A 13,327-nucleotide genomic window follows, 5' to 3' on the forward strand; every position below is an offset into this window, starting at 1 on the left:
AAAGAAAGAAAGAAAGAAAGAAAGAAAGAAAGAAAGAAAGAAAGAAAAAAGGATTTATGGACTGTAGAACTCTTAAAACTGCTCTGCAAAATACTGGAGCATGGGGGCCATGGCTGGGAAAGCAGTATTTCTGATGGATACACCGAGCAGTTTTGGAAAAGACAGTAGAGGTGCATTGATATTCATGGCTACAAATATAGAAGGGATTCAACTATTTTGATGAAGAATGTTGTTGGTGGCCGGGTGCGGTGGCTTATGCCTGTAATCCCAACATTTTGGGAGGCTGAGGCGGGTGGATCACCTGAGGTCAGGAGTTTGAGACCAGCATAGCCAACATGGTGAAACCCCGTCTCTATTAAAAATACAAAAAATTAGCTGGGCATGTTGGCGGGCACCTGACCTGTCATCCCAGCTACTCGGGTGGCTCAGGCAGGCGAATCGCTTGAACCCAGGAGGTGGAAGTTGCAGTGAGCCATAAGACTGTGCCATTGCACTCCAGCCTGGGCAACAACAGAGAAACTTTGTCTCAAAAAAAAAAAAAAAAAAAAAAAAAAAAGGTGTTGGTGTCATATAAACAGTAAAAAGGAAATGATGATATTTGCAGATTCACATGGAGGCAGGCTTTAAATCGAGGACACTCAAATGGAATTATGGTGGGCTGGATCCCTAGTTTTAAGTAATTTTCTTAAAAAATTTATAATTCATCTAATTGTCTCCATTTTGTTCTCCCCATTTCTGTGTTTGAGTAATCTTTTTAAAATGTAAATCTGTTGGGAGGCCGAGACGGGCGGATCACGAGGTCAGGAGACCGAGACCATCCCGGCTAACACGGTGAAACCCCGTCTCTACTAAAAATACAAAAAACTAGCCGGGCGAGGTGGCGGGCGCCTGTAGTCCCAGCTACTCTGGAGGCTGAGGCAGGAGAATGGTGTAAACCCAGGAGACAGAGATTGCAGTGAGCTGAGATCCGGCCACTGCACTCCAGCCCGGGTGACAGAGCAAGACTCCGTCTCAAAAAAAAAAAAAAAAAAAAAATGTAAATCTGATGTACTACTTCATTGCTCAAACCCTCCAGTGGCTTCCCACTGACTCTCTGGATGAAGTCCAAGTACTTACCGTGGCCCTTGCCCATTCATATCTCATCTGATGACACACTGATTGCCTTTCTCTCCAGTTCCTTGAGCACACTGAGCTCTTTCTTTCCTTGGGGCCTTTGCACATACTGTTCCCTCTGCCCAGAACACTCATTCTTCTACACCTCTCCTGGCAGATTCCTGCCTGTGTTTACATCTTAAATAACTTCCTCACAAAGGACCTGCACCAACCTCCCCCACTTCCCTGCCCCACCAATTTATTTTAGGTCCTCGTAGTATTCCTGCTCTTGAAACGCTGTTTATTTAACATCCACCTCATGCCCCATCCCCAGATTAAGTTTAAGAAAACAGTTTACAAAATGATGTAGTACATGGTTCCAATGTCATAGGGAAATATGTTGAGAAATATAACTACGTTTTGCCCCCTCCCTGTATTTCTCCCTGTGCCTTGCTCCTGTTCAGGAAGGTGGTCATCCATTTCCATCTTCACTGCCTCAGGGGAGGGATGTAGCAAGGGAGGAAAACAGAAACCCTGGCTTTTCCAAAAGTATCTATTTCAGTGGTTCCAATATTAGAATAGAAAAAACTAAGAAACATAGATAAATAATTCAGATTACTACATGCCATTACACAAGTGCTATTTCTCTAAAGATTAAAGGGTCATTCCAAGTGAATACATATTCAACACTGCTCCAATATATTTGCTATTCTTGGAAAAGTCTGGACATACTTGACAAAGTATGACAAAGTCTTGACTCCTAATTACATCAAACCTTCCTAAAACCCTTCCTTTATTGTCTCTTCTGCAATCTGCATTCTAACGTGGATCACTCTGAAATGCCATAAGCCTGGGGGTGGGAGTGGGAGGTGAAAGGGAAACAGTTTTCCCAGTGCTGTTTCTGGCCCTTGCTTTGTTTACTAAGGTAAGTCTACAGGCCCCTACAGCATCACCTCAACCACACATAGCAAGATGGCTCTAACATAAGCCAACAAGCTCCCAGTACTTCTGTAGGCCTCAATGGAAGTGAGAAATACGGTAATGGATACAAAACACCATGCCCATTACATGGCAGGTTTGATTTCACCAAGGATGAGGCACACACTGGCCTCCTTCTGAGACTGTGTGGGCTAGAGAACAAGACTCTCAAGGAAGGGGTGCCCATCTCCAGGATGTGGAGGGCCTGATTTCTCGGGGGGCCTAACGTATTGATCCCCACCTTCACCACCCTTATGCCATCAAGGCAGGAGAAACATCATAGCCAACAGATTGCATGGAATCAAAATCAGAAGGGTCAAGAGAATTCCAGAAGCACAACTTATTTTCTGAATAAACATAAAATATACTTATCCTTAGACTAATATGGCAGGAGGATACAATAACCTCCCTCAATCACTGAGAGTCCTAAACATAGCAGAACTTGCTTTAGCAAATGAAAGGATTTCATTAGCTGGGCAACATGATGACTAAGAGGTAGGAGAGGCAGGTGGTGACTAGGAATGGGCTCAGCATTTTTGGCAACTAATTCTTCTCACAGAAGAGGGGTCATAAGATAATAAAGGTAAAGAAGAGATGAAGGAAAAGACTGGGGGCTAGGTCTTGTGTGAGAAACGAATGATGTTCAGTTATCATCCTCTGTAGCCAGCAGCACCAGGGACACAGGAACATGAGAACAACCTACTTCTCTTCTGATAAAATTCCTCAGGATCTTATCAGGACTTAAGCAAGAAAGCAGATTAACTTTTAAGGTAAACCTATCAGTCAAAGAGATCAAGAAGGTCACCCTCCCCTACTCATTGGGATTTATGACATTACACCCCACAACCTGAGATCCAAGGCAAGTCAGTGGGAAAGGTAATAACACATCAGTGTGAGTGCTATGAAATAGGAGATTACACAGTCACTCAACAAATATGGATTAAGCACCTACTATGTACCAATGTTAACTCTAATGCAAATCCTGTGCTTTCTGATGGGATGTTAAGGGAAGAAGTGCCCTGGAGGAAACAGGGAGGAGAAACAGAACAAATCCACTGATCTCATGGTTTTGCAGGTAGCAGGCCAGTTTATGTTCATTAGTGTTCAATGCAAACAAAAGTCAACCTCAAGATCATTCCTGTTCAACATGGCTGCATCTGAGCACCTAGGCAAGAATCTGGCTGGAGCAGAATTTGAGCAGAGAAGAGAGCGCTGAAGCAGGCTTAGCACATCTACCTTCGGTGAACCCACAAGTCTGCACTTAGGTGGGTTTCTCTGCAGGGGAGGGTATTACCACCCCGACATGGTATATACCAGGAGCACAAGACAGCACATACCTGGGGGGACAGGGCTCTGTGTTACAGGCCTGGCTCATGGCTGGAGGACGGTGGACCATATCACACAAGCTGTCATTGACTGTCTGCTGGGTCTGGATGTGTAAGCACACTGCTATGGCTTCTTGATGGCCTGCAGATTGGAAAGAGGAAAAAATGCAATGACATAGAATCATTTATTGTGGAAAAAACAAAATAGAGTCTTAGGTCTTCTCATTCTTAGAACACTGTCCTTTTGACTATCATAGGACTGCAGGATGTATTTCAGAGTACACATGGGAGCAAACAACTTTGCATTATCCAAAGTCTCCTAGTCTACGATATTCCTTCATTCACCTTTTAAATTCAGTCCCTTTACTCCCTCTCTCCGCATCCCGACTCCCCATCCACCCTTGGACTTATCTGTATTCCAAATGTACTCAAAGCTAGGAGTTCCCCCAAATAAGCCATCAAGGTGTTTCTTCCAAACAGTCACAATAGTTTCCCCAAGAGGAATTTTTGAATCAGCTGCTAAAGAATAACATTTTCTCTATATCACTGCAAATGTGCTAAATCTGGCAGATACATAACTCCTCAAAAATTTAATTATGATTTGAGTTCCTGTTCACTATGACTGTAATTTGTAACATTTCTACTGCTAGGAAAAACAATAACAACACCTCCTATTTGCAAAGTGTACAAGGTGCTTTCACAATAATCGGTGAGGTCAAAAGAATGGCATTATTACCTCCATTTTATTAATTTAATAATAAGGAAACTGAGGTCTAGAGAGAAACTAAGACAGCAAAAATGTGGTAGATTCAAGCCTAAAAATTAAATTCCCTGCCTCCTAATTCAGTGATCTTTCTTCTGTACATACTCTAGGGATTCTAAAATGCAATACAGCCAAAAAGTACAAGACTGCTGCTTGTGAAAATGTGAACTTTCACAGGCATATTTTCCCTTTGAGGCCAGACAGGTCTGTCTGACCGCAAAGCCTATGTTCTCAACCAGTATTATTTGTCTGCTGAGACAAAAAAAATTATTGGGAAATCAGATGGAACAAGATGTAAATCGAACTTTTGATTAAAAAGTCACATACAAACTGTAATAGCAACTGACTATGGTATTTGAAATATGCAAATAAATTCATTTTCATGCAAGAATGTACATTCCATTATGTTACAAGGTTGTGGTTCTTTTTCCAAATGCCATGTTTCAATTCAACCATTTTATAGGATGTAGTATTGGCCAAAGATACTTCTAAAATACATATTTGTGATGTTCAGTTCTTTCTAATAAATTTTCTCCTGCTGTCTTCAGTTGTAATTTTATGTTCCCTGCCATGGCAGGATGCAGTATTAAATCTGCATGTATCTTCTATGAACTTTTAAAATAAACATTGGCTAACCTGAGATATAAGAAGGCATTGCTACAACTTAATAACTCTAGGTTTTATTTGCAAATATCAAAACTTAGTTACCTTGTAGAGGTTTAAGTGTTCATTTCCTAGTATGTTTCTTTTTTTTTAAATCTGAGAAAAATCCAGTTAACTTTCAAATATATTTTAATTTATAACAGAAATTCTTCAGAAATTTTTATTCCAGAGACTATATTGGAACATTTTCTGAATAAGTGGGACTTAAAGCCCCATTATAACCCATTCTGGATGGAACTGTACAACACTCATGACAAACTCTTCTGTCTTAAAGTAAGTTTATGGAAAAGAATTTATAAGTTTAATAGCTGATTTAGGACACTTATTGAAGTAGAGTATATTTTCCAAAAATGGCCACGAAATATCTCCCATCCCATACATTGGTCCTACAATGTTACTTTGACATTTCTCACCTTAAAATATTTGATTAAGCATTTACTTTCAAAAATCAAAGTTAAAAAAGGAAAAATTATAAAAATAAGTTTACCTCATCTTGTAACAAAATTTAGGTAATAATTACAATTATGAATTTAGAATATAATACATCAAGTGCTGAAACATCGGCATCATTTTTCAAATAAAATCCTTTTGTAGCATAAGGCAACATCCCTTACTTCACATTTGACTTTTGCAGTGTTATCATGAAAGAGTCTTTTTTTAGAAAAAGAAAAATATACATAGCTTGTGGCAACACAGTGAGATCCCCATCTCTACAAAAAATACAAAAATTAGCTGGGTGTGGTGGGTGCGCCTATAGTCCCAGTTACTCGGGGGCTGGGGTGAGAAGATCACTTTAGCCCAGGAGGCTGGGACTGCAGCAAGCTATGACTGTACCACTGCAGTCCAGCCTGAGCAACAGAGAAAGATTCTGTCTCAAAATATATACATATTTTTTAGCCTTCATCAAGAAATAAATTAATATTTAAAGCGTAAAAGCACAGACTCCAAGAAAAGAAGCAGAGCCAATAAATAAGCTGACATGTTCTTTTTGCTTGGTTGGTTTTCTGCCATTTGCAAATAACAGTCTTGACTACTTCAACATGTCAAATAACATAACACACACACAGACACACAGTGTAAGAATACCAGGAGAGATTTTTAAAATCCATAGTCAGAGCCTTTTACGTGCTACTCAGTATTTAATACGCCAAGTTGTAAAATAAATAATTTGTGTAAGAAAATTATGTTGCTTTAAAAATCAAGTAGTCTTGGGCCCTAGAAATAGATACAATATGCTTTCTTGAAGCATCCGTGGAACATTAACAAAAACAGATCCTCTATTAGTCTAGAAAACTGCAGTAAGTTTCGAAAGTCATAAATTATGCAGGTAACATTCTCTGACTATAATATAGTCCAACATAAGTGCATAATAAACAATCAAACTCACCAACTCCACATATTAGAATTTTTATAAAGTTCTAGGCCAAAGAGTAAATAGATTGCACATTATTTGTGGCAGGAAAAGGAAGAACAGGGAGACTTACAGCCACTTCAGACTCGATGAACAACTCTAGAAAATAAATTTCAGTATCCTCATGAAATGGATGGTTTTTGTCCCAAGGGAATCTAAATTATGTAATTTATTTTAAAATTATTATAAGAACTTGGATTGAATATAACAATAAGTGGGGGAAAACTTAAAAATAATGTTAAAGATGGAGCCATGATGCTTTCCCTCAATCCCAAAAACAGGACAAGATTTAGACAGTTGTAGGAACTAGCACTTTCAAACATTTTAAACAGATGATGTCTATAATATAAACTATTTAAAATTATTTAAAGGTATATAAAATGCCAGTTCATCTCACAAAACTACTAAAACCTGATACCTAAACCTATACGAGGAAAAAAGAGGTCTGCTTCATACAGTGTGGGCTTGTATAATGCTATATTATATATAATGATGTTCTTTGTTTCCAAAATACACACATACACACAGGCCTAGGATCATATTGGAAAGAAGAGTTAATTTTTTTCTCTTTCTGCTGATTAGCTAGTTTGACTGGAGGGGTACTACTGTAAAGTAGCAGGTAATGAAAAAGGGTGAAGCAAAATATGTTATGGATCCAAAGGTATCCTTTTTGGTGTTAAAATGCAAGTTTTGTAGCACTTCTAATAGGTGAGTTCTTTTTAGGAACCAGCTGGTAAAGATTAAAGATTGTTGAAAGCCATTTGGCCTTAGGAAGGGCATCATAAACCACTGGAGCCTGAGCGGAAGTGACCAATTATGTCAAGAGGACCTGGAGGAAACTACAGCTCGAGGCCTGTCATGATTTGAAGGGATTTGGAGAAAACAAAACGGCAGTTGCTAATGTACCATATCGGGAACACATCTCTATTGGGAGTATGCTCAAATGAGCCCATACCAATGCAATCTTCATTCCCATTTTACCATTTGTAGAAAGGAATTCTTGTACTCCACTATGCAAAATAGAGTACATTTACATGCATCAGTATCATTCATATATATTTATATATAGTCCTAAATTAAATAATAGCATATTATAATCAGCAGTATAATAAAATTACATCATTACCTCAAACATCTGTCATTCACCTACCAATCACTTTCAGCAAATATTCATATGCACAAAAGCACAGAAATGACCAGATGGGAACTTCCTTTTATAAGCATACAAACCCACCTACTCTCATATCCTCACTAGCCTTTTCCCTGCTTATTACAATTAGAAGCTGCCCTTCCAATGAATTAAGACTGATCTCCACGACTGTGTTGGAGTTTCATCCCTTTCCATCTTCTTAGAAAACCTATTTATTATTTTGTCTTTCACTTTCATTCTAGAGCTTTCTTGTTGCTTTTTAAATGTACCCAAGGGTCTCCGACATTAAATAACACCATCCTTCACCCACACCCACACAGATCTGCCTTAACCCACAAGGAGATCTTAGTCATCTCCTCCTCTCTGTCTTCTTTAACACGGCCAATTTTTGCTGCAAAACAAAACTCCTCTATTCATCTCCACTCTGTCACTTATCATTCTTTCCTCAACCCTTTCAAATCTGGTTTCCATCTCCGCTCCTCCACTGAAATGACCTTTCCTTAAGTCCCCAGTGGCTTCACATTGCTGAACCCAGTGCCAATGCTGAACCCTCTCCTCTCCGCCTCTGCATGGCATGCAACACAGCTGACTGGTTTCCACCACACCACAGACTTCTGCTTTCATCATATCTCGCTGATCTCTTCTCACAGACCTTTGCGGCTTAGTGTCCTTCACCCAGCCACTGAATGTTGAATTTCCTCAAGACTTAGTCCTAGACCCTCTGCACTCCTCATAGTATTCTGAAAATTCTTGTCCATGCCCCTGGCTTCAATCCCTGGATACACAGATGATGCATAAATGTACCATTCCAGTTCAGACCACTCCGCTTCACTTCAGACTCACACATCCAACTGACTACTTAGCATCTCCATTTGGAAGTCGAGAGGCATCTTAATTAGGACTCAGACTTGCCATCACACTCCTGCTTACGCACTCCAGTGACAGATCCTTTTATCTCCTACATGTCTCTCAAAGTCATCCACCATACTCCATCTCTACCATGGTCACCATTCCGGTCCGAGCTCTTGCCTGGAATAGGCAATAGCTTCCTATGTGATCGCTCTCACAACATCCTTATCCTTTCTAATCCATTCTCTACAATACAGCTGGACTAACCTTTTTGAAATAAATAAAAAGTTGGTCACATAACTCCCACTTTAATTACTTGAATGACTTCCCATTGATGTTGGGATAGACTCAAATCAACATAGCCTGTAAGGCCGTAATCGTCTGGCCTCTGCCTTCCTGTCTAGCAGCATGCCACATTAAACCCTGTCTCATTCTCAGTACTCCAACTGTGCCTGGCTTCTTCCATTCCTGGAATGTACCATGCACCCTTCTGCCGGCCTTTGCATAGGCTCCTTCTGCTGGAAATTATCCGTGTGCCACCCTCTCCTAACCCCCTTTTGTTTAGCTAATGCCTCATCTTTTAGATTTAAATTCAAGTGTAATTAGGTCAAATGCCCCTTTTCATAGCACCATATACTTCTTTTGCAATTGCTGTAACCAGTGGTAATTCCATATACATGTGAGTATGATTATGTGATGAATGCACTTTCCCTATTAGAGTTCAGTTCCAAAGCTAGGAACAACTGAGTCACTATCACCTAGGCCAGTGCCTGGCACATAGAAACATACAATAAATATTTGTAGAACATTGTTTTTAAATGAAACAATAAAGAGATCTCTGCTACTGACAGGACCTAGACAAGGTTGGCATTATCCACATTATTTACAATTGTTCCTGGAATTCTAGACAAGCCAATAAAATGTGAAACTTAAATAACTACTGGAAAGGAAAAGATAAAATCATCATTAATAGCAGATGATCATTTACTTAGAAAAATAAAAATAGGCTGAAAAATGATTAGAAGTATAAAGTGTTCAGCAATTTAGTCAGATTTTTAAAAAGAAAAATAATCAAAGCATTCCAATATAAGAGGAATGCTTTATTATTATATTGTAAAATAGTCATCCCACTAACATTTATTATATACAATGTACCACACACTGTTATTAAACACTCTTTGAACATCACCTTATTTAATAATCACATTTAATTATTTCATTAAGCCTAATGAGGTACGTATGACTCCTATCATTACAGCAAAATAAACCACACCTCTACAAATTTAAACAGACAGCACAAAGAGAGTTGCAGAGCTGGGGTTCATACTGGGGTCAGGTCTCAAATGTCCACATATATACTCCTAGCCTGTGTTGTTGAAAAACATAAAGGTAAAAAAATGAGGTCATAAAAACAACAAACAATATAAAATATAAAAGAAGAACTTCAGTAAGGAATGTTTATGATGTAATAAATTATAAAACCTTACCAGAGGGTACTAAAAAGGTAGGCACATCTTCCAGGATGTACATGTGTATGTGTGTGCATGCATGTGATGTATGTACACACACAGATACTGCTGCATGAGTACATGCATACATACATATACATAAATACCTACACACACTTTGGAAGCTGGAGATTGGTGTCTGGATTCTTCATGCTTTTAGGAATTAAAAAAGAATTCTCTGCTGCTACCCCAATGTGAAAAGAGACTTATGCAAGGATCTTAAGCATCAGTAATTACAACAAATGGATTTATTCTTATTTCCTGTATGATGTGAAGATAGGTTAGAAAATATAAGGATACAGAATATCAGAATGTGACCAAAATTTATCTTTTCAGAAACTTGTAATTTGTATATTACTTTTCTAGCAAAAATAAGAATGTTGAAGAAATAAATATATGCCTGTGTAAATTTCATTTTATTGTGGTTGTCAGCCATTGTAGACTTACCCTCTCTGCTATCCTGGGTGAAGGCTAAAAGCCCATTCATAACTCACACATTATTGGACTTATGGAAGCTGAACTTACCTAACCACATTGAAATAGATCACAGAGGCAAGTACCACTGACTATAAGCAGTGTGGTTAGGACAGTAAAACCAAAATAACCAAAAGCTGTGCTCCATCAAGGCAAAGAATATGTTCTATTTATTTTACATCCCTGAAGATTTAGTGCAGAACTTGGTGAAGAACCATGGAGTCTAACACAGAGCAGGTACCCAATTCCCAGCCTTTATTTTATTTTATTTCATTTTTTTTCCTAAAGACTGGGTCTTGCTATGTTGCCCAGATTGATCTCGAACTCCTGGGCCTCAAGAGATCCTCCTGTCTCAGCCTCTCAAAGTTCTGGGATTACAGGCCTGAGTCTCCTCATCCATAATTTCCATCCCGGCCTTTATAAAGGATTTTGGTTTTATGCCTTAGCTCTTCAGTTTTATAGGATTTAGTTATTTATTATAAGGAACTTTAATCTTGAACTCAAGAAATTAAAAATATTACTTTTTGTAAAGCTAGGAAGCTTATTACATGTACTTATAATTCAGTCAGCCTTCTCTAACGAAAGAGAATCAAGTTATTCATTTTCTATTATTGGCTTTATGATGGACTCTGAGTCTCAGCTTCCCCAACTACAAAATCTGGGTTAGTAGGTATCCAAGGTTCATTTCAATAATATTATTCCAGGATTAAACAATAAAATATACCCTTATAAGACTAAACTGCTGCTTACCTGAGTAGTAAAAGGCTACCAACTTGAGCTCTTTTAAAATTTGTAAAATGTGCTCCAGATACACAAGAGTATATCATAAAGCAAATGGGCACCTTAACATCATCCATCTGAATACTGAATTGCATTTCTGACAGATGCAAGGCAGTTTCTCTTCTCATAGCAGGGCAAAAGGTGCACAGTGCCACTAAGGATAATCAAACTCAATTAGTCAAGTGTCAAAAAACTTAACATATTTTAAATGGATTCAAAGGTAATTCTATCTACTCCAAGGTATATAACCAAAATAAATAAAAACACATGTCCATGTAAAATCATATACATGAACGTTCACAGCAGCACTATACTCAATACCCCAAACATGCAAACAACTCAAATTTCTATCAATCGATGAATGGGTAAAATATTGTATTAACGGAATACTACTTGGCCATAAAAAGGAATGAAGTACTGACACATGCTACAACATAGATGAACCTCGAAAACACTATGCTAAGTGAAAGATGGCAGTCACAGAGGGCCACATATTATATAATTCCATTATATGCGATGTCCATAATAGACAGTAGTGGTTTCCAGGGGTTAGAGTTTGAGGAAAAATGGGGTATGACTGCTTAAGGATATAGTGTTCTTTGGGAAAGTGTTCTGAAATTGATTATGTTAATGGCTGCACAGCTTTGTAACTAGAAACCACTACATTGCATACTTTAAATGCATAAATTATATGGTGTGTGCATTATATCTCAATAAAGCTGTTACTGAAAAAAAAAAAGAAAGAAAGAAATTTATCCCATGAGTTCGGCCATCCTGGAGGTGGAATCTAAGGCCATCTCAGTGGGTACTGGGAACACAAGGTAGATTCTAGTATTTTAGTAAAAGGCTCCAAAAATGAGGTCTAACAGCAGTCTCTCTCAGCTGAATTAGAATTTACCTGGTCATCTCTCTTTGGGCAACTCTGACTGGTCTGCTGAGTTCCAAGTACCCAGCATGCTATGCTTTCCCAACTTGAGGGGATCTTGCCAGTCAGGAGAAGACAAAAACAAGGATTCTACCAACAGCACTTAAAAGCTTGAGATTACAAGGTAGATGTTGGGGTGTGCAAGCAACAGCTGGACTTGTTTCTGCTATCCTAATGAAAGACACAGCTCCAAGTCTCTAGTAAGACTGCAGCAATGTGGTGGCCCAGAAGCAATGGAGACAGCTGGCATTTTGTAGTCATACAGTAGAAAGTTCCAGGCATGTATTATTGTGATTGAATAGGGGACCATCTTTGCATCTCAGTGGCTATCTCTAGAGGGTTTCCCCACCCATCAAGAGAAAGCACCAGTTCCCAAATTGTCAAGGGAATGTTAGAGTTGAGGTTTCCAAGACATAAAAAACAAAAACAACAACAAACAAATGTGTCCAGGGTTCTGAACTCAAGAGCGGGCAGGCGTTTGGCTTGGGCAAGAACAGACACAAGGCAGTGTGGGGGGCAACCCAGACAATGTGCTATGGAGGGAAGAGATAGAGCAGATATTTAAGGTTCAAGTAAACCAGAGAGACTAAATTCCTAGCTAGACGGCATGGACTTTTAGCAACCAGACAGAAGCAAGTAAGAGGGAGAAAGAATCCAGAGGCAGCTAAGACACCTGAAGTCCACATGTGCAACTCTGTCTGCAAGGCAGTAGTTTAGGGGCAGCCTGGGGGTAAGGCACATGCCACTTCAGCTGGGTTTACTGCCAGGCTAGCAAGGTTATACAAAAAGTGGCAAGGATAGGCAGGTATAGAAGTTGAATTAGACAGGAAAGAGAAAGACAGACACAACCAAGTCATAGAGACTGAATGACAAGGATTGAGAATTCAGGCTCAGGAGTGAGGGGTTCAGGCACAATGAATGGGCCATGAGCTCCACAACTTGACAGGGAGTTTCAAGTAATGGGCTCAAGACTGTTGGGAGGAGTAAAGCATGATCTTGAGCCAAGAGCTCTAAGACAGTAGCTCCTTGTGGTTTTCCCACCATTGGCTAGACCAAGAGCAGAGCACATTCAGGCACCAAGTTCTTTACATAACAGCTGGCTGCAAGGCACAGTCAGGGATCAAAGAATGGGGTGACAGGAGCTCTGGATTCCTGGTCAGACACAGTCTCCTTCATGTGAGTAAAAGATATAGTTTTCTTATTTGTTATTTCTATCTTTTTACTTTCAACAGAGCCCTCAAGAGTGGCTATCTGGACTCCTGCTGACCGCTCCTTCACTCCCTTTTGGATCCTAAATTGCATAAATCATCAGGGGGCCAACTTCTCACCCCTTTGGGGTCACCTGACTGTACAACCACTTTTTATGTATGTCTCTGCATGTGAGATGGGTCTCCTGAAGACAGCAGACT

At 39.3% G+C, this 13,327-nt stretch overlaps 1 protein-coding gene across 1 annotated transcript in view; it reads right to left on the reverse strand.

Annotated features, from left to right (window-relative positions):
• ADAMTSL3 (ADAMTS like 3) overlaps nucleotides 1-13,327 on the reverse strand; it is a 408,397-nt gene that overhangs the window by 113,629 nt on the left and 281,441 nt on the right. The window contains 1 exon segment of the mRNA XM_026448334.1: nucleotides 3,408-3,537. Coding sequence (XP_026304119.1) covers nucleotides 3,408-3,537 — 130 coding nt within the window.

The sequence above is a fragment of the Piliocolobus tephrosceles genome, chromosome 6 (assembly GCF_002776525.5).
Source record: "Piliocolobus tephrosceles isolate RC106 chromosome 6, ASM277652v3, whole genome shotgun sequence".
Taxonomy (NCBI): domain Eukaryota; kingdom Metazoa; phylum Chordata; class Mammalia; order Primates; family Cercopithecidae; genus Piliocolobus; species Piliocolobus tephrosceles.